General features: G+C 38.5%; 1 protein-coding gene across 1 annotated transcript; it reads right to left on the reverse strand.

Annotated features, from left to right (window-relative positions):
- Positions 1 to 1,534: 1,534 nt before the first annotated feature.
- Positions 1,535 to 20,713, reverse strand: LOC126823333 (pre-mRNA-processing factor 19). Its single transcript, XM_050552108.1, has 16 exons — positions 20,656 to 20,713; positions 18,867 to 19,016; positions 18,176 to 18,252; positions 17,536 to 17,593; positions 15,745 to 15,902; positions 15,001 to 15,078; positions 13,944 to 13,985; positions 13,072 to 13,146; positions 12,231 to 12,306; positions 9,207 to 9,316; positions 8,423 to 8,578; positions 7,498 to 7,567; positions 6,836 to 6,997; positions 5,515 to 5,615; positions 5,024 to 5,085; positions 1,535 to 4,237 (listed from the first exon to the last, which is right to left on the reverse strand). Exons 1-16 carry the CDS (start codon positions 20,672 to 20,674, stop codon positions 4,093 to 4,095), a joined length of 1,539 nt encoding a protein of 512 aa, XP_050408065.1. The 5' UTR covers positions 20,675 to 20,713; the 3' UTR covers positions 1,535 to 4,092.
- Positions 20,714 to 22,079: the final 1,366 nt, after the last annotated feature.

A 22,079-nucleotide genomic window follows, 5' to 3' on the forward strand; every position in this document is an offset into this window, starting at 1 on the left:
TTCAACATTATGATAAATGACCCTCCAAGCTGTGGAGGGAAGGATACTGAGTCATCGCTATTCGCAGACCATAGCTCCTTTTGGAAAGCATCAAAGGACAGATAAAATCAGACATTCGTTGCAATATACACTGGAACGCGTTTCAAAATGGACAAATGATTGGGGTTTCAAAATATCAGAGGGGAGGACAGTAGCAATGAGGTTCCATCGAACAGATAGCAATAGGAAAATTGTCTTAAATCTGAACGACACAAAACTAGAATTCAAGTTAGAGGCTAAGTTCCTTGGCATGACGTTCGACTCATGATTAACACGGAAGCCACATATCGATAGCATCGTTAGTCGCACACCAAAACCCCTCAACATGATGAAATACATCAGAGGGACACAATGGGGAGCCGATCGATGTACACCTACGCTATAGAGTACTCATCCGCTAGGTAATCGACTACGGGTGTTTGGCTTATGCTAACGAAGGTGACCGTCACTTGAGCAGGGTAGATAAAATGCAGAGCAAAGCCATAAGGCTAGCATACTCCTCGCATGATTAGACTTAATACTACTCAACACTGACGTAATGAAAGCAAATTTCTGTTCCGAATTATGACTGGTCAATAGTCCGATTAACAACCATTACTTCAGGAATATGTCATGCTATATTCGTAGACATTTTTTTTATTTCATTTATATTTCATGGTCATTTGATAATGGGTTGTGGAATCTAACTGCGTAACAATATCATTCGGGTTTAAAAAGAGCTCCAGTTATGTTTAAATAACGTTATGTCATGACTCGCGAAATTTATTATGCCCAATTAACCAGTGCATAGCAGAATATTGCAGAAAAACTAATTGCGTGGCAAACGAGGCTATCACAAATGGATACAATGTTAACAATTCTGTTTGGAGACAAACAATACTTTCACGTTTTAATACCTTAAATCACTGTCCAAAGATTTAGGGAAGACCCCCTATTAAACGAATGGCTGTCATGGTGCTGTACTTACGGGGGATTTGATTGAACGGCTCATTTTAAACAATTCCAGCATATTTAATGAAAATCAATGAACTCTGTAGAGTGAGTATGGTAATATAATCTGGATCAACAATTATATAAGTCTGAAGCCATAACGTTTACAAAGAACAATAAAAATCAATTAGAGACCAGTCTTACCTTAATATGAACTATTCTAGAATATTTAATAAAAATCAATGTAAAAGAGAGGGAGAGAGAGGGTTTAACGTCCACTCAACACAAACAACGTCATTTCGGGAATAACACATGGTTCAAAATATTTTTTATTTCAATAATTCGCTTAAAACCCACGAGGTTGGACAGGCAACCCAACTCCTTGTCAGTACAATCAGGGAATCGAAACAAGGCCAGTTGACTCAATGAAAGACCTTATGATGCAGCGTGCACAAGCTAACCATCCGCCATCCAACCCGCCCCCGATGCGAGTATGAGTGTGGATGGACAGAAGTGACGCTTATACTCTACATTATCATCTGGGCGAATAATAAAAAAGGCAATAAACTAATAAAATGATTTTATTTTGATATCATGATTACATGAAGTGATTGATAGTTTTTCAAACTTTAATGACAAAAACAGCAATATTATTAATTAAACAGCCGAGTACAAAACAGTTTTGCAATATTATTTAAACAGCCAAGTACAAAACAGTTTTGTAATTTTTTATCATACAGTTTTTAAATTCAGGGCATATCTTATTAACACTTTCACTGATGAGTGTAAAGATCTGTTTTTACATCTGGAAGTACTGACATCTTGGGTATGTCACATCATCACAACAAATAGATGGTTGTTTTTATAAATAAAGGAATTAACATAGGGAATACCCTTGTTACTATAAATAGAGAGACAGTTGTTTATGCATACCAAATAACAGTTTTGTATTTTCTAAATTTAGCATCTAGGGCAATGCAGAATGCTAAATATATCATTGTTATTGTTTACATTTATACCAAAATGGCAGCCTGTGTGAAGGGAAATAATTATATTTTTGTGATAAATATGATGACTGGGAATGGGGAGAGAGAGATGGGGTTTAACATCCACTTGACACAAAATGGGTCCTTCCCGGACTAACATATGGTTGAATTTTATTTCAATAATTCTCTTGCACGTAGGGATCTTTAGCAGTGGGAGGAAACAGAGAACCCAGAGAAAACCCAGGAGATTGGACAGGCAACCCTGTTCCTTGTAACATGCCAACAATCCAGACATAAACCAGATTGTCTAAGCTCAACAGTGTAAGTGTTAATAATTCCTAAAGATTTTAACGTACTATCAAGAAGTTATAAGTATCGTTGACCCAAGTCAATCAAAGATTTAAAATAATATTGAACAGTTTTAACATGTGATATAATATATTATAAAATAAATGGAGAAAGTTTAAAAATTTTCATGTCGAAAGCTCAAAACAGAAGATTAGCATGAAACAATGAGAGTACATTTAGCATGGAATAAGGGGTGGAAAATTTGGTTATTTTCCGCAAGAATGACAAGTAATGCACAGTGAAGTAATCAAATAACAAGCGTGAGAAACAGATTCTGATTTCTAGTCCTTTGTTGTTCCCCAAGCAAAAATATGATGAATTTGATCAATTACCAGAGGCGAAAAATACACGTTTCTTTTGGCAATTCTTACCACAGATTGAGTCAGTCAAAGACATTCAAACAGGGTTTTCACTTCACAATTTTCCCAGCCCAGTCAATTTCTGATATTTTGTGTACCTTGGATTAGCAAGATATATTTTTCCAAAGAGCGAAAAAGAGAGAGGGAGAGATCAATAATTCACTTGCGCCTAGGGGTCTTTAGCACTTGGAGGAAACCGGAGAAAACCCACGAGGTTGGATTTTTTCCAAAGAATATGACTATTATAACACCCAAATTTATCTTTATATATTTAAACAGACATTATGTAAGAGCTAATTCAGCCTACTGCAGATCTTTCTTTAGGCCTAAAATGTTATCTATCAATTAACCTGAAAAGACCATGATCAAGTCACGTAGATTTGAACAGTTCAGTCATTTAATGATTTAAAACAAGGCTAAGACTTGAATGACCAGTACGGTGGTTACAATCAATGCACACATCTTGTCAAAACTACAACTATTGATAACTTCGTTCAAGATAAAGTAATTTGAATGAAGTTTTCAATATATTCATTTTGCATTATCTATTTTTGAAATATTATAACGAGAACGGCCAGCTCTTTATCTAAAATTTACATAAATCCACTTAAAGTGTTTTTACACATAACTTGATTTTATTTGCTTAAAAAAAGTTAAATTCTTTGAAAACAAATTATAACCTGTTAATTGACTGACAGGTTGGTTCTCCACTTGGTCACTTTCACTGCTAGTCAATCAAGACCGGCAAATATTACTGAAACAAGAACCCTGGCTTAGCCCATCTATAGTTTCATATGTACATGTCATCGACTAAAATAAATCAAGTGTTCAAACCTTCCGGATATTACATCCTTTTAAATCAAATGTTCAAACCTGCCGCATATTACATCCTTTTAAATCAAGTGTTCAAACCTGCCGGACATTACATTCTTTTTAATCTGGGTCTTAATTCAATTCACCAAGAAATAGACTAAACGTGTGAAACCTCTTTAAAGATGCATTATATAAGAGCTAAATCTGCCTACTGCTGGTATTTATTTGGCTTCAAAATAAAAATGAATTATTACTTTAGCATTTATTCACATGACGAGTCCACAATCAACTCTCTAAACCATACTGAATGGATTAGAACATTCACACAATTTAACGTTAAAATCTTTTTTATTATCGTGGCAGTGGTACTTGACAATCAAGACTATCTTGTCGAAACTTTAAACACTCATAACTTCGTTCAGAACAAAGTTTCTTGACTAAATTTTCAACACATCCATTTTTCATCATCTATTTTTCTGCACAACAGCCAGCTCTTTATCTAAATCTTAAATAATGCATCTTTTTTTATCATTTAATAAAATCTGGACCCAGAAATGATTTAAACAGTTTTGGACATACTGAATTACATCTGTTCATCTTTTGTAAATATTTTATATCTATGGTAGTCCGAAGAATTTAAGTGATCTGTCCATACTAGCTGAAGAAACATAGGTAGCGTTAGTTCCGAACTGTACACCAGTTGCTGTCGCTGTATGATCATTAAATATAGCCAACTCATTCCATTGTTTACATAAATACACCCTGAAATAAAACATCAAATATTTAAACAAAAATATTAAATGAAATTTAAAGTCCTACTGTTCTGCTCCGACTGGGCTAAAAAAAGACGGACATATGTCATACAGTGTGCTATGAGGGAAATTTTGCCCGTGCAGTGGTACTATCGTCTACTCTTATACTGAATTCCAACTGCCAAGGGATCTTTTACATGTGTGCCAATGTACACATGAGACCCTGCTTTTTCGTTCAATCCGAAAGACAAGACAGCTGTCCTTGTCAGGCCCTCCGTCCCGCACCAGTGACAAGGGGAAACCACGTCAGAAAATCGAGATGAACTTTCTCAGCCAATGCAGGGATCGAACACCCACCTCTAAACTAGCGAGCCAGCATCTAACCCACTTAGCCACCGTGGCTCCCCAAGGTATAGAGAGATAACTCTATACAAATTATTTAACTATGAAAGAAACGTGGGAAAGAGAGAAATGGGTTTAAATAACATCCACTTGACCCAAACTAGGTCATTTCGGGACTAACATTCAATTTTTTTTATTTCAATAATTTGCTTACGCGTAGGGGTCTTTAGCAGTGGCCGGAAAATCCCACAAGGTTGGGTAGGCAACCTTACACCTAGTCACATACAAGCTTAGGATCAAAATCCGGTCACTTGACACATGTAAATGCATGCATTAGACTACTCGAACGATAATACACAATTTCTTAATCAGCTCATTGGACATTATTCTTCTAAGCTCTTATAGATCAAATGGAGAAATGGGTTCGAAACGAGAATGATATGTGTGAACTTACCGAACATCAGACCCAGCTACAGCCAAGTATGTACCACTCTGGTCAAAACACAAGGATCGTACCTAGAGGAAAATAGACATAATTATAAATACATGTATATAATTGATAAATTGATGGAAATATTAAATCATTATTGGTAAATAAACAAACATCTAGTGTCCTACTGTTCTGCTCCGACTGGGAAAATGAAGATGAGCATACACCATACAGAGTGCTATGAGGGAAATTTTGCCATGACAGACTTTTATATCGAATTCCCACTGTCAACGGATCTTTTACGTGAGCGCCAATGTGTACACGGGACCTCGGTTTTTCGTCCTTGTCAGGCCCTCTGTCCTGCATCACTGACAAGGGGGGAATCACGCCGGAAAATCTGGATCAACTATCTCGGCTAGTGCAGGGATCGAATACCCGACCTCCAGGCTAGCAAGCCAGCGTCTTACCCACTTAGCCACTATGACCCCCACTCATCAATCCAACGCTACACTTACTTCATATTTATCCGTTAGTTGTATCGTCTTAAAATTCTTCAATTTTCTCAAATCCCAGAGTTTAACAACAGAATCTTCGGCAGATGTAGCTAAATAATAACCTGAAGAAAAAAACCCCAGTTATTTCTCTTAATTTTCAAATTTTTATTAAAACTTTTCACTTTTCTGTCATTTTGCCCAGGGAAAGATAAAAATCATCATGAGTTAAAACCCCTCACTTGCTGCCCATAAACGAAATGAAATGAAATGGGGTTTAACGTCCTACTGTTTTGCTCCGAACTGGGCAAATGAAGAAGGGCATACGCCATACAGTGTGCTATGAGGGAAATTTTGCCCGGACAGCGGCACTACGGCCTACTCTTATATCGAATTCCAACTGTCAAGGGATCTTTTACGTGCACGCCAATGTGTACACGGGACCTCGGTTTTTCGTCCCATCCGAACGACTAGACAGCTGTCCTTGTCAGCCCCTCCGTCCTGCATCACTGACAAGGGAGAACCATGCCGGAAAATCTGGATGAATGCCCATAAACAGATGTATTCAATATAAAATAATCTTCCTAACAAGTACATCCATGGTTTAGCTCTTGACTACTTGAGTGAACTTATACAGATCAAAAGTGGAAAAAGAAGAACTCGGTCAACTTCAAAACACAACCTCGTCGTTCCTAAAACATTTAAAGTGTCTTGTGGTGGTAGGGCTTTTTCAGTTGCAACACCTATCCAATGGAACAAACTTCCAGCAACATCATTCCTTTAAATCATGCTTAAAGATTCAATTATTTACCTGTGAAGACCAAACGCGACAGTGGGCTCAGTGCCATTGAGTAGAATAGTTCTAGATCAGAGATGCTATATTATTATTAATTAGAAATCGAGAGAAATGAGGTATAAAGTCCACTTGACACAAAGTACGTAATTTCGGGACTAACATATGATTCAATTATATTTCATTAATTCGCTTGAGTGTAGGGTTCTTTAGCAGTGAGAGGAAACCAGAGGACCCAGAGAAAACCCATGCGGTTTGACAGGCGACCTTACTCTTTGTCACGTACAACCAAGGAATTGAAACCACGCCAGTTCACTTAATGACAGACCTTATGATATAAAACACACACGCTAACTATTCGGCCATCCAAACCCCACATAGTAGTGTTTAGAAGTGCGGCCACCAAAGGACCCAGAGAAAACCTACAAAGTTAGACAGACGACCCTACTCCTTGTCACATAAGTTCGAGTAAAGATTTCGAAAACAACGCTTCTTTCCTCGATGGCAGACCTTATGATCTAAAAGTTAGTAATAATTTAAGATAACACTAACCATTTTCTGAGAAAGCAATACTAGTAACAGGTCCCTGATGTCCAGGGAAATTAGCAACGTTTGTTCTTTCTTTTAAATCCCAGATCTTGATGACAGAATCTTCGGTTCCAGTTCCAAAAATCAAACCATCAGGATGAAACTGGGCACACGTTAAGGCAGGTGCTGTAAAAAAAAAAGAAAAAAAAGTCAAACCTTTATTTATTTTACTAATAATTTAAAAAATTTGTTTTAGAATTTAATTTGCAGAAGAAAAAAAGTTAATATTGCGTCCATTTCAGTGACAGTAGCGGTCAAGCGAATATTTAACAGTGATCATTTTTTGTATCACACCGGCGAGTCCTAGGACCTGGATGATAGTTCAACCTAAATTTACCTACATACCTAACATCGTAGCATTTATGGCAAAGCGGGCCAGACTGAGCAAGCTCGTCATTCTTTCATTTCTTATACTCAGAGCTTCTCCTTTGGATAAACTTCACCTTGGGCGCTTCGCTACAAAGACATTGTGTCTTACCCAACAGCTGTATCAAGCCTATTTTGTGGCTTCCTCTGGCAAGTTTCTTAGGAAACACTTGTCTACGATATCACCCTTGGGGGAAGGGGACATAAAACTCTAGGAACGAACGGTTGTACACATGTTTAAGGAGACTAGTTTAACTCACCGGCTTGGGTAGAAGTATCGCTGACTTTAGTTAAAACACGACCAGTTCTGATATCAGAGAACGCCCAGTGCTGTGTTAAAATAATAATACATGTTAATAATTATATTATACTTGTTAGATAGATTTAAGAGAATGAATGTAATCGTGCTCTATTCCATAACAGGTCATTTTGGGGTAGGGATAAAACACCACATTTGTTAGGTTCGAGGGAAGGGATTAAACTCCAAATTTGTTAAGTTTGGGGAAGGGATAAAACTGCACATTTAAGTTTGAGGAAGGGATAAAATTCCAAATTTGTTAAGCTTGAGGGAGGGGAGAAAACTCCAAATTTGTTAGTTTTGGAGAGGGAGAAAACTCTACATTTGATAAGTTTAAGAAGGGAGAAAACTCTACATTTGATAAGTTCATGGAAGGGATAAAACTCCACATTTGTTAAGTTTGAGGGAAGGGATAAAACTCATAATTTGTTAAGTCTGAGGGAAGGGATAAAACTTCAAATTTGTTGATTTTGAGGGAGGGATAAAACTTTACATTTGTTAAGTTTGGGGGAAGGGTTTGGGGAGGGATAAAGTTCGTGGGTAAAAGATAAAACTCCACATTTGTTAAGTTTGGGAAGGTATTAAACTCCAATTTTGTTAATTTTGAGGGAGGGATAAAACTCTTATTTTGTTAATTTTAAGGGAGGGATAAAACTCCACGTGTAGAGACTTTGTTCATGATAAATTGTTTCAATGACTTTCAGTAATTGAACTAGAATACACAGGTCACAATTTTAGTGAATACAATTACTGTTTTATACCGAGGGACGTTTCGACGAGGCTTCTCTATATAGTCGTTATCAAGCAACGACACAATTACTGTTGACTATTGAGAAACGTTTTGACTGGTTTTTATCAAGCGATAAAATAAGATATAAAATACATACCATATCTGTTGAACAACTGAGTAGATAATCTCCTGTAGCGTGTAAACTGATTCCGGTTACTGGTGCATCATGGGCACGAATCAACTGAGCACACTGGGCCGTCTGCACACCCCACACTCTAATACTACAATCTGGTGAGGCCGATATAACAAGGTCCTGTATAAACAATAACAGATATAACAAGTTCCTTTATAAACAATAATTCTTATACTACAAACTGGTGAGGCTGATAACAGTAACAGATAACAAGTTCCTTTATAAACAGTAACAGATAAAACAAGTTCCTTTATAAACAACAGTTATAACTATTTGAAATGAAATGGGGAGAGAGGGAAATGGGGTTTAACGTCCACTCGACACTAAAATGAAATGGGGTTTAACACCCTACTGTTCTGCTCCGACTGGGCTAATTTCACTTTAAAATATTGAACAAAAAATCATTGACCAGATTACAGATATCCAAATTCAATTGATTTGGCCATAACCAAAATGAAATGAGTTGGGGTTTAATGTCCTAATGTTTTGCTCTGACTGTGCTATGCGGGAAATTTGGAACAGACAGCGGCACTACGACCTACTCTTCTATCAAATTCCAACTACCAAGGAATCTTTAATGTGCACAGGACCTCGGTTTTTCATCCCATCTGAACGACTAGACAGCTGTCCTTGTCAGGCCCTCCATCCTGCACCAATGACAACGGGAAACCGCGCCGAAAAATATTGAACTTTCTCAGCCTCTTACCCACTTAGCCACCGTGGCTCCCTGGCCCTAACCCATACTTACATCTTCAGGATGATAGATAACACTGGAAACTTTTTTAGTATGTCCTTTTAGTATAGCCATCACTTGTTCTGTATCTTTATTAAATACGACCACATTCTTATCATTACCACCTGTAAATATACATATATACATTATCATTACCACCTGTAAATATATATACATACATTAAATACTACTTCATTGACACCTGTAAATATATACAGCATTTAGCGATCGGTAAACATATTAACAGAACAGTTTTTATGGGATACAACCACTAGTTTTATTCTAAAAGCAGGACGTTTCGACAAGTATCCTCTTATCGTTATCAAGCACGGTGACATGTAGTCAACTTGAAGTCAATATATAAGGAATTCTCTGTAAATGGTTTATATATACTATTCAAAAAAAGTAGGGGATATTTGATTTTGGGGGCATAATACTAAAATATGCAAATGACTACGAAAAAAGTCACTATAGAACCTAACAGAAGAAACATTTCCAGTTACATGTGACGCCCAAACGCACCAATAGCTACCGCATGGAATGCAGGTGATGCTTGGGATCATCATGGGGGTCCAACCCAAGATTTGCACGACTCTGACTTTGAATGTTACAGTCATTGTGGCATTGAATTCCAGGGTGGAAACATCAGTTTAATTGTTTTAGTGACCAGAAAACAAATTTTGATATGCGTCGGCTTACCCAAAATGAAAGGTTACGTGCCCTTGGCATGCTACAGATCGGCACAACACAGGCGGTTGTGGCGCGGACGATGAATGTTTCTCAGTCTGTCATAAGCAGGCTATGGTCCAGATACCGTGATACACAATCTGTACAGGACAGACCACGCTCAGGTCGACCAAGGGCGACAACTCAAGCCCAGGATCGATTTATTCGTACCTTGGCCTTGAGAAATCGTGTCATCACAGCAAATCAGATCAGTGCTCGTCTTCAAACAGACACTGGTGTGAGAGTGAGTGGCCAGACGATTCGGAATCGACTGCATAGGGGTCACCTTCGCGCCCGACGTCATAGCCTGATCCCTTGTTTGAGAGATCACATTCAGGTAAGACGTCGTTGGTGTAGGGATCGTCAACACTGGGATAATCGACGCTGGAGCAATGTGATGTTTTCAGATGAGTCAAGGTTCACTGTTGATTTTTTGGACAGACGTAGGAGGGTGTGGCGTCGTTGAAACGAGCGCTTCCAAGACGTTAACGTCATCAGACATGATCGATTTGGTGGTTCTGTTATGGTGTGGGGAGGCATCACTGTTGCGGGAAGAACGGCTTTACATGTTGTTGCAGGGCGTGTTACAGGCCAGTACTACCGGGACAACATCTTGGCAGTCCATGTTGTGCCGTTCGCACGACGTCATGGCCGCCGTTTCATCTTCCAGGATGACAACGCAAGATGTCACAGGGCCAGGATCGTTACAGGTTACCTCCAACAACAGAACATCACCACATTACCTTGGCCAGCACTGAGTCCCGACCTCTCCCCCATCGAGCATGTCTGGGACATGCTTGGACAGAGGTTACGTCAACAACGTCCTGCCAATGTCCAAGAACTTGCTGCTGCGTTGCAACAGGAATGGGACAATCTGGACCAAAATGACCTTAGACGTCTCATTAGGAGTATGCCACGTCGGATCAATGCTTGTTTGGCAAACAGAGGAGGATTTACCCGTTACTGACTTGGTTGTGATGCTGTGGTAATGAGACGTCTAAGGTCATTTTGGTCCAGATTGTCCCATTCCTGTTGCAACGCAGCAGCAAGTTCTTGGACATTGGCAGGACGTTGTTGACGTTGACGTAACCTCTGTCCAAGCATGTCCCAGACATGCTCGATGGGGGAGAGGTCGGGACTCAGTGCTGGCCAAGGTAATGTGGTGATGTTCTGTTGTTGGAGGTAACCTGTAACGATCCTGGCCCTGTGACATCTTGCGTTGTCATCCTGGAAGATGAAACGGCGGCCATGACGTCGTTCGAACGGCACAACATGGACTGCCAAGATGTTGTCCCGGTAGTACTGACCTGTAACACGCCCTGCAACAACATGTAAAGCCGTTCTTCCAGCAACAGTGATGCCTCCCCACACCATAACAGAACCACCCCCAAATCGATCATGTCTGATGACGTTAACGTCTTGGAAGCGCTCGTTTCGACGACGCCACACCCTCCTACGTCTGTCCAAAAAATCAACAGTGAACCTTGACTCATCTGAAAACATCACATTGCTCCAGCGTCGATTATCCCAGTGTTGACGATCCCTACACCAACGACGTCTTGCCTGAATGTGATGATCTCTCAAACAAGGGATCACGCGAGGACGTCGGGCGCGAAGGTGACCCCTATGCAGTCGATTCCGAATCGTCTGGCCACTCACTCTCACACCAGTGTCTGTTTGAAGACGAGCGCTGATCTGATTTGCTGTGATGACACGATTTCTCAAGGCCAAGGTACGGATAAATCGATCCTGGGCTTGAGTTGTCGCCCTTGGTCGACCTGAGCGTGGTCTGTCCTGTACAGATTGTGTATCACGGTATCTGGACCATAGCCTGCTTATGACAGACTGAAAAACATTCATCGTCCGCGCCACAACCGCCTGTGTTGTGCCGATCTGTAGCATGCCAAGGGCACGTAACCTTTCATTTTGGGTAAGCCGACGCATATCAAAATTTGTTTTCTGGTCACTAAAACAATTAAACTGATGTTTCCACCCTGGAATTCAATGCCACAATGACTGTAACATTCAAAGTCAGAGTCGTGCAAATCTTGGGTTGGACCCCCATGATGATCCCAAGCATCACCTGCATTCCATGCGGTAGCTATTGGTGCGTTTGGGCGTCACATGTAACTGGAAATGTTTCTTCTGTTAGGTTCTATAGTGACTTTTTTCGTAGTCATTTGCATATTTTAGTATTATGCCCCCAAAATCAAATATCCCCTACTTTTTTTGAATAGTATATATATATTCACTGAGTCACCACAGTTTCCTAATTAAGGTTGTTTGACTATTTTGAATTGATTATATGATTACCTGTAACAATTTTTGATGTATCTTTAAGACACATGTCTAAACACAATATACCTGGAACACTAGCACTATGTAAACCCTGTAATAATATAAATAATAGTCATACTAAACTTAAGCTTGTCTTAAAAACACTAAGCTAATCGACGATTTTAGTCGAAAACATTAAGTATAGTTCAATAATTTTGATAATTATTTATTCCACTTCCATTTGATAAATAGAATATGTTTATCTAATCATTGTCTGTATGACAGATGATAAACTGAGTAGGACAGCATAACAAAATAGTATACTAATTTGGATATGGCAGTCCATTCAGGTCAGGGATCTATTATCGAAGTATATATTTCTTTGTGTGCAGAACGACCAACAGTAAGGCTGATTTCCTCCACCACAATCTCTTATAAATAGATGAAATGGTGTTTAAACGTCCTACTGTTCAGCTCCGACTATGCTAACGAAAACGAGCATATGCCATACAGTGTGCTAGGAGTGAAATTTAACCAGGATTGCGTCACTTTGGCCTACTCTTATTATATCAAATTCCAACTGCCAAGGGATCTTTTATGTGCATGCCAATGTGTACATGGGCTTCGGTTTTTCGTGCCATCCGAACGACTGGAAAGCTGTCCTTGTCAGGTCCTCCGTCCTGTATCACTGACAAAGGGGAACCACACCGGAAAATCTGGATGAACTTTCTCGGCCAATGCAGGGATCGAACACCCGACCTCCAGGCTAGCAAGTCAGCGACTTACCCACCGTGACCCCCTACTAATGTCGTGGAATGGCACAGACAATTATACTACTTATCCGTTTACTAAAATTACCAAACAAGAATGTACATACTGTATGAGAGGCCAACTGTCTATAAGAACGAATATCTTCTATAGTAGCTAATCCTTCAGGCACCTGTTTTCCTCTCTTAAATAAAAAATAAAAACAAAATTATTATGGTTATTCAAGAAACCAGATTAATTAAGACAGCCATATGTCATGGAGTGTACTATGAGGGAAATTTTAACCGGACTGCGACATTTCTGCCTACTCTTATATCTTTACTACACTAGGATCTGTAAGAGCTGTTATGTAACCCATGTTGTGATTGATTGAAACAGTCTGTCACAGCAAGTGGGTATCGATTTGTCTCCCACCTCTATCGGAAGATCTCTACCAGCTACCGTGTACTGAAATTGGATTCTTCCGCACTCAGAAGATATTCCGTCTCTTCTGGTCCAAAATTAGAGAGAGTTGAGAAATGGGATTTAACGTCCGCTCCACACAAACTAGGTCATTTCGGGACTAACATGGTTTAATTTTATTTCAATATTTTGCTTGAGCGTAGGGGTCTTTTAGTAGTGGAAGTACCCGGAAAAACCCACGAGGTTGGACAGGCGACCAAGTTGACTCAATGACAGGCTTTATGATACAGCGCGCATGTGCTAACCATTCGGCCATCCAACCCCCCCTCCAAAACTAGAAGACAACCTGGTGGAATACAGAAACGATAGATAACAGTGAGCCTTTCAGCCATGTTTCTTTCTACTGTTCACTTGATTCACATTTACTGAAGAGCTTCTACTGCTTCTGGAAGTGGCAAAACAAGTCGACCACTGATCCCTTTTAGGGGTACGTCAAAGTTAACGATAATTTTTTTTAGCTAGTTACAAAAGTTTTATTCTGGCTCAATTTCTATATAATAAAGCTGTGAATACACATACCTTTTTACGTTCTGCTGTCAACAGTGTAGCTTTGTCTTGTAACTGAAATATTAATGTACCAAATTCATTAAACATAGTAGGCCTGTAAAACTTTACGCATTCTTTAAATTCGTGTTTAATAGATGGGAAACAGGGATTGGCAGTGGTAACAATTTTCCGTTTCACAAAATGGGAAATTCCATTTTAAACATTGTGAACTCCATTTTTTCCCCGCCCCCATTTCATGGAACTGAACTTTCAATTTTTTCAGTTTCTGTACCGTATTTTTCTCACACGAGAATATAAGCCAAAAAAATAGAATCTTTTCTCTGACACTGTCAAAATTGGCATGTTTCCATTTCTCTTAATTTCCAGCGTCTTGCAAGATTTCTACTTTTAGTTTTCACTTAAATTAACCAAGCATACTATATTGTATGTTTTATTCTATTTTTAGTAATGTACATAATAACCACATGTGATTATAAACAGAGCTTGCACTGTCTTATATTTATCGGATATATTAAATCAAAAACTGGTTCAAATAAACCAAGAACACAACTTGAAATATTAATCAAGTTAGTCCTACATTTATAAACTGATAATTTTCCATTATGCGCTAATTTTTCTTGGCGTATACCGCCACGAAGACTAGGATAGCCTCCCTGAATCTCGATATGGTAATAGATTGCTAGCACATAGTAATTTCCTGAATTGTGGCCCTTGATAGTACGAAAAATCGCGTTTTGAGCTTGTGGTCTCTAAAGAGGTCACAATTTTACCACATTCGTCTTATATACCACTTCGACGTATATATGGATGGAGGTCAGAAAAACAGTCAAATATGACGATTCAACTTCTACTCCACATCGACTTATACCCCGTGAAATATCGTAATAATATCTATTGTTATTGAGTGAACTCGTTTCAGTTTTTTAACAGAATACGCCATAGTTCATGGGGCTGTGTGACTGGAACCTCCTTGTAAGTGTGTCAGTGTCAAAACTTCATATACAATTTTACTAATGGATGCAAAATAACAGTAAGAAGTAGAATTAATAATATATAACTTAAGACTTACTTTCTGAATGACCTCTTCACTCATTCCTGCCTCTTCCATTGGTTGTGCAGCCTCGGCTCCAGCTTCGGCAGCATAGGCCTGGAAATAAAATTAAAATACAAATTAACACAGGGGGAAAGTTAGCACTGTGGGCATAAAGAAATAAAGTATCAGCCATTAATAAATGGAATGAAATGAAATGAAGTTTAACATCCTACGGTTCTGCTCCTATACTGGGCTAATGAAGACCGACATATGCCATACAGTGTGCTATGAGGGAAATTTTGCCTGGGCAGCAGCACTAGAACCTACCCTTATATAAAATTCCAAGTGCCAAGGGTTCTTTTTTTTGCACACCAGACTTCGGTTTTTCTTCCCATCCCAACGACCATAAGCTGTTCCTTGCCAGACCCTCTGTCCTGCATGACCAGGACTGATCATGTGACCACCAGTTTAGCATGCCACCGTCTGAGTTACTAAGCCACTGTGGCTCCGTTATTTAATTAAAAGGGTTCAGATGGCCTAGTGGTCTAGAGTGCCGTGCTTCGACTCCTAGCTGGCCGGTCACCTCTGGCTTGCGGTTGTGGTTTCAATTCCTGGTGTGAGCGTATGTGGCTTGGAGATATGGGTGCCTTCTCAACCTCGTGGGTTTACTTCGGGTTCCTCCCACAGGAAAGCCCCCTGTGCGTGAGCGTGAATAATACGATGTGCTTCGGTGGAAGCTGACGTTAAACACTAAGAACAACAACAACAGCATTTACTTACAGGAGCTTGAGCAGGAGGAGCATATCCAACACCACCAGCTGTAATACCAGCTTGTGGTTTTAATGTAGCTAAAGCTTCTCGAGCAGCTGTTACTTCTTTAGTTAATCTAGCAATAACACGACAAGCAGCATCGTGTTGATATAAAGCATGGGATAACTCTAAAATACAGAAAAAAAAAAAATGAAATTGATAATACTCGAATCTTGTGTTGATATAAAGGTTGGGATGACTCTAAAATACAGAAAACAAAACATGGCATTAATGAGACTTGAACATCGTGTTGATATAAAGCATGGAATAACTCTAATGACAGAGAAAAAAACATGGCATTGATAAGACTTGAACATGGGTAATAGCTGAGAATAACTAGACCATTGGCTAGATTACTCGCAACCTGATTAAAATACAGATCTATATTTCGTTTCATTTTTTTATACTTTTGATAGCCTGCACTACATGAACATCTGACCAGTTTTAGTGTAAGGTCATTTCAGAAGTTTTTGACCCTATGACGTCAAACATTTGATTAACCAATCATCCAGAAAACATGTTATATAACATTTCTTTCGGATCCTAGTGTAGTAAAGACAAGTAAAACAAAATTTTGAACTATAAATAACTATAACAAAATAGGATCTGCATTTTAATCAGATTGGATTATCCGGTCTTTTATTTTGTCATGTACAAAATCTACTTTTTCCAGTGAGAGAGTGTAATAAGGGAGGTAAATAGCACTTAAACAAAATGTTGACGCCCATGAAATTAATTGAAGAATTGCCATTTCACAAAAATCTTATTCCAATATCCAACACTCTTAAATTTTTCATTGCAAAATTCCTCTTCTAAAGGATCATATCTATGGTTTTTATTTATCCTAATTCGTTGTCATGATTCAAGTTGGTTAATAATAATGCAGGAATTATAGGATTTATTTCGAGAAGGGGCACAACTCTTTTAAAGTTACAATTTCATATTTTTAAGTTGTATTTTTAAAATGTATTAAAATAAAGCCCTAAAATAGATGATATCTATAAATAGTCCTACCCTGTTAAAGAATAATCCTATTACTCCTATAATTCACTATTGCTAGTTGAGAAATTGGCAAAAATATCATTTTCAACTTCAAATTCAAATGTTTGAAGATGGCTAGCTATTCCATGGTGGGGAATAGGAAAACAAGGGAGATAATTGGGAGGTAATTGTGTTATTATTTCCGTGTGAAGATTTGTAAGTGTGAGAAAGATAACCTATGATCATATAATAGTGAGTTGACAACCTATTGAGCAAAAGACACAGAAATAATTATGTTTTGACTTTCTTAGAAAATATGAAATTGTAACTTTAAGTTCTCAGTGGACCAATATGAAGAAAACAAATTTAGTAATGAAATGAAATGGGGTTTAACGTCCTACTGTTCTGCTCCTATACTGGACTAATGGAGACGGGCATATGCCATTACAGTGTGCTATGAGGGAAATTTTGTCCAGGCAGCGGCACTATCACCTACTCTTATATCGAATTCCAACTGCCAAGGGATCTTTTACGTGCATTCCAATGTATACACGGGACCTCGGTTTTTCGTCACATCTGAAGGACTAGACAGCTGTCCTTGTCAGGCCCTCCCGTCCTGCATCACTGACAAGGGGAAACCACGTCGGAAAATAATCCAGATGAACTTTCTCGGCCAATGCAGGGATCGAACACCCGACATTCAGGCTAGCGTCTTAACCAACTAGCCACCGTGGCTCCCCCATAATTTAATAAATTAAAGTAAATAATATCCCATCTTACCTTGTCTAGCTGTCTGCAGCTGTTGTCTTAATGTAAAACTATGTAACATAACAGCATCCTATAAAAAATTATCAAACCTTTACTTTCACTTCAACATACTAGGTCATATCGGGACTAACATATGGTTCCATTTTATTTCAATAATTTGATTGTGGGTGGGAGTCTTTAGCAGTGGGAGGAAACAGGAGTACCCTGATAAAACCCACGAGGTTGGACATGCGACCCTACTCCTCGTCACATACAACCGGGGGATCGAAACACACCAGTTGACTCAATGAAAGACCTACCTTATGATACAACGTGTACACGCTAACTATTCGGTCCCTACCCCACCCCACATTCGGTCCCCACCCCACCCTCCAGCCATTTTGAAGATAACATATAATGAAAATTTGTACAATTTTCAGAAAGGAGAATTTGGCATTGACAGCAGCTAGTCCACCTACTCTTTCTTGAATCCAAACTGTTAAGGGTTTTTATACATGCACCCGACAATGTTACACTGGAGGACCTCGGTTTATCAACCCATCCAAAGAACTACTACTAGACACACTTTCCTTGTCAGCTCTGCCCATGCTACCCATGACAAGTGGGAATCGAGTTCGAGGTTTTTCTTGGACCACAAAAAGAGAATATTTACCCATTCATCCTGTAATGATTTTAATATAGCCGGTACACTGGTAGCTGATGGAGGACGTGGCTTCACTAAAGCAGTTGCTGGAAAATACAAAGAAATTGTTTCATTATGACCTTTAGTAATTGAATTGGAATATACAGGTCACAATTTTATGGAATACAATTACTGCTTACTATTAAGCAACCCATCTGTGTACATTTCTAGGTGCCAAAGAATAGAGAATTAGTTCCCTTTCAAACTTGTAAATTTGTTAAACTATTCATAACATAACACAACACAAGATATGGATATAACTACTTCTCTATTATTTAATAGAGAGAGAGAAATGGGGTTTAACGCCCACTCGATACAAACTAAGTCATTTCGGGACTAACACATGGTTTAATTTTATTTCAATAATTTGCTTGCGCGTAGGGGTCTTTAGCAGTGGGAGGAAACCGGAGGACACAGAGAAAACCCACGAGGTTGGACAGATGAGCTATTATTTAATAACGACATTTCGTAACACATACAGGTCACGTTTTCAAGTTAATGATAAATATCCATCTTGTCAGCCTATTTATACATATTTTAGTTTATACTAGTTACACCAACTTAATTAATAATCAGAAGAAACCATTAAAAGAATTGAATTTGTTAAACCTTGTGTTAAAACTTGTAAATGCCTGGATATATCAGTTCCATTACAACTTACTTTTTATTTCAATCAATACATCTGCGGAGAGATCAGCACCATTCATAGGATCCGTTCCATTTTCTAAAATATATTTTTCTATTAATCGTTTCTCGAACACATGACCAGATGCTGGGGAAATAACAGGATGCTCTGGAACCTCGTTACTGACTAAAAGTAAACAAAGAATAAAATAACACATGAAACAATTATATGGAATACAAACAAGTTACTTAAACATGCATTATGCAAGAGCTAAATCTGCCTATTTCAGGTCTTTCTTTAGGCCTGAAATGTTATCTAAATTATTAATTAGACATTAATTAACCTATCCAGGCCATAATCAACTCTAGATGGCAGCGCTAGCCTGTGATCTTTAGTGGATTGTAAGCCGATTTACTGCATAACTTTCCTTCTCTATTAAACGATTAAATGGATAATCGAGACTATGCTGTTTATCGTACTGACTTTAGTAATGATGACCAAGGCTTATGGGAATTTCAGTCGCTTAGTTCTCGGTTCATAGTGGATCAATTTGAATGAAATTTTCACCAAAATGCCTTTAAAGATACATTCCCAGAATAGTATTTATCAGGTGGTTATTTCCAATAAAAGTATGGCAATTTTGGTACATGTATATGGAAAGTAGAAATATCCAATCTTACTAGAAAAATACTGGATTCCCTGAAAAACACTCATGGAGCGCATACAGGACAAAAATGTAAGGGTTTCCCTAATCGACAGCACAACTATTAGGAGTGTCTGCACGCGCGACGTCAACGGTTGCACGCGGAGATTGAGTGCTTGATCTACATCTCGATAAACTTTATGAAGAGTTAGACGTACATGTACAACACTTTCTGAGGTAAAAATCACGGAAAAAGACGTGGACAGTGGATAATCCGTAAAAGTTGTCTTTATCTCTCATCCTCGAATTCAGTTACTAAATGCAGCGTAATCAAAGAATAAAATATTAAAAATGATCTCCTAATACTAGGTAATTGTCAAAACGGGCTTAATACTATAATTAACTTACCACCAAATACTAAACACAATTTTAATGAACTATACATAAAAAAGATTGGAGTTAATTCGCAAAAATTGTACAGTAAAATAGAATGACTATTTATAGTTTCAGTAGCTCAAGATTCTGAAAGTTGAAACACTAGCCACATGCAAATACCCCCTCCCCCCCCCCCCCCCAATTCTAACTGAAGCTGATCATCATCATGTGCTATCGAGCAGTGACCATGAGAAATTAAAAAAAAATCCACTTGTTAATTTGTGACTGGAGCTGAGTAATGCAGTCCTTTTAGGAACAAAGTCCAAATTCAACACTAGCTGTTTAGTCGGCAAGATTTGAGTTGTAAATTAACCTAAATGTGTGTATGGCTTAGTCGTTTCGTTTCTTTGTATAACGGATCCTAAATTTAAACAACCGTTGAGAAAACACCGGTAATTTTTTCACAAAATAAAAGAAATATAACAACATAACCGAAACTTATTTGGATTTAAATTATTTTAATAAACAGAATATCTGAATACAAAACTAGCCTAATATACAGCGCAACCGACGAAACAATAAAATAACATTGCACAGGACAAGTGGTGTAACAACAGAAAATGAAAAACGTGGGCTCTTGTTTTGAACTGAAGAAACAAAACAAATCCAATCAATTTCAAATAATGGCACCAGCAATTTCCTGGGGCAGCTGAAACACGTTCTGAACTGCGTGATGAATTGAATAAACATATGGTTAATTGATTTTAAACGGCAATATAAAGGGAAAATTAGTAAATATCCACATACTTGCACAGCAAAGCGCCATTTTCTTTTCGTTGGTTGAATGTAAACGGTTGCGTCTAAATATTTGTCATTTCGGCGCAAGATATAAAACGAATTAAGATCTGAAATGAAATGAAATGGGGTTTAACGTCCTACTGTTCTGTTTTGCCCGGGCAGCTAGGCCTACTCTTATATCGAATTCCAACTGCCAAGAGATATTTTACGTGCACGCTAATATATACACGGGACTTCGGTCTTTTGTCCCATCCGAGCGACTAGACGGCTGTCCTTACAAGGCCCTCAGTCCTGCACCACTGACAGTGAACTTTCTCAGCCAAAGCAGGGAAAAAATAATATATCTAAAGCCAATAGTCCAAACAAGGGTAATGTCAAAGCCACAATTTCTAGTAAGATATGGTCAGACTTACAAAACTTAATATAGGATTTAATTATAGGCATAGCCATAGGCCTACAAATGGAAATAGTCTTTATTTTTTTATTTTTCTTCTTTGCAAATTTTCATCTGCCTATTTTCTTTTTCATAATTTAATCTTTGATTTTGACCATAGTACCAGAGTTGTAAAGGAACGGAATTGGATTCTCGCCAACACGTGTGTTATGCTGTAAGAGTGGAGGGGAGTATAATATGTGCAGGTAGCGTCGCTGGTTTACGTTTGTCAGGTTGTTGGTTGGCCAAATGGTTAACAAGTGCGGCTTGCATTATAGTCATTGATGATGAGTTAAGTGACGTGGTTTCAATTCCCCGCTTGTATGTGACAAGGAGTAGCCTAGGCCGGTCGCCTCGTGGTCTTCGGATCCTCCGGTTTTCTCCCACTGCTAAAGACCCCCACGCGAAAGAGAATTAGTGAAATAAAATTGAACCATTATATTAGTCCCGAAATTTCCTAGTTTGTATCGAGTGGACGTTTAACTCTCTCTCTCTCTCTCCCTCATTCTCTCATGCATTTGGCAACATTTCTTTTACATGCATGAATAATAGGGTTGTATCGCGACGAGCAAGCGAATGATTGAAATAGAAATAAACCATATGTTAGTCCCGAAATGACCTAGTCTGTGTCGAGTCGAGTGGACGTTAAACCCCATCTCTCTCTCCCTCACACGCCCCCCCCCCACACACACACAAACGACTAGGACGCAAGGGATATCAGTTTGTAAAACGAGCCTGAATTATTTCAATCATAAAATATTTATTTCAATTCAACGTATTTATCTAGTAACCGGCGCAAATGCCTTTGGCCGAATCATAATGTAAGTACCATTGATCCGCACTGCTCACGCTTTCTTTTCTTAAATCGCCCCATTGTTCTATATACGAAAGCTGTGCCAAAGTCGATTGGCCGACAAAAATGTATCCTACACGTGGTGAAATTGAGTGAATAAAATGAAATAATATTATTATTGAATATATAAAGCCTTTATGCGTAATT

Source organism: Patella vulgata, chromosome 6 (genome assembly GCF_932274485.2).
Source record: "Patella vulgata chromosome 6, xgPatVulg1.2, whole genome shotgun sequence".
Taxonomy (NCBI): Eukaryota; Metazoa; Mollusca; class Gastropoda; family Patellidae; genus Patella; species Patella vulgata.

Coding starts and splice junctions, on each gene's coding strand:
- LOC126823333 (XM_050552108.1), bottom strand. Junction 13,986..15,000: donor GTGAAGAGGTCATTCAGAAA/GTAAGTCTTAAG, acceptor TTAATATTTCAG/TTACAAGACAAAGCTACACT. Junction 9,317..12,230: donor TACATCAAAAATTGTTACAG/GTAATCATATAA, acceptor GTATATTTACAG/GTGGTAATGATAAGAATGTG.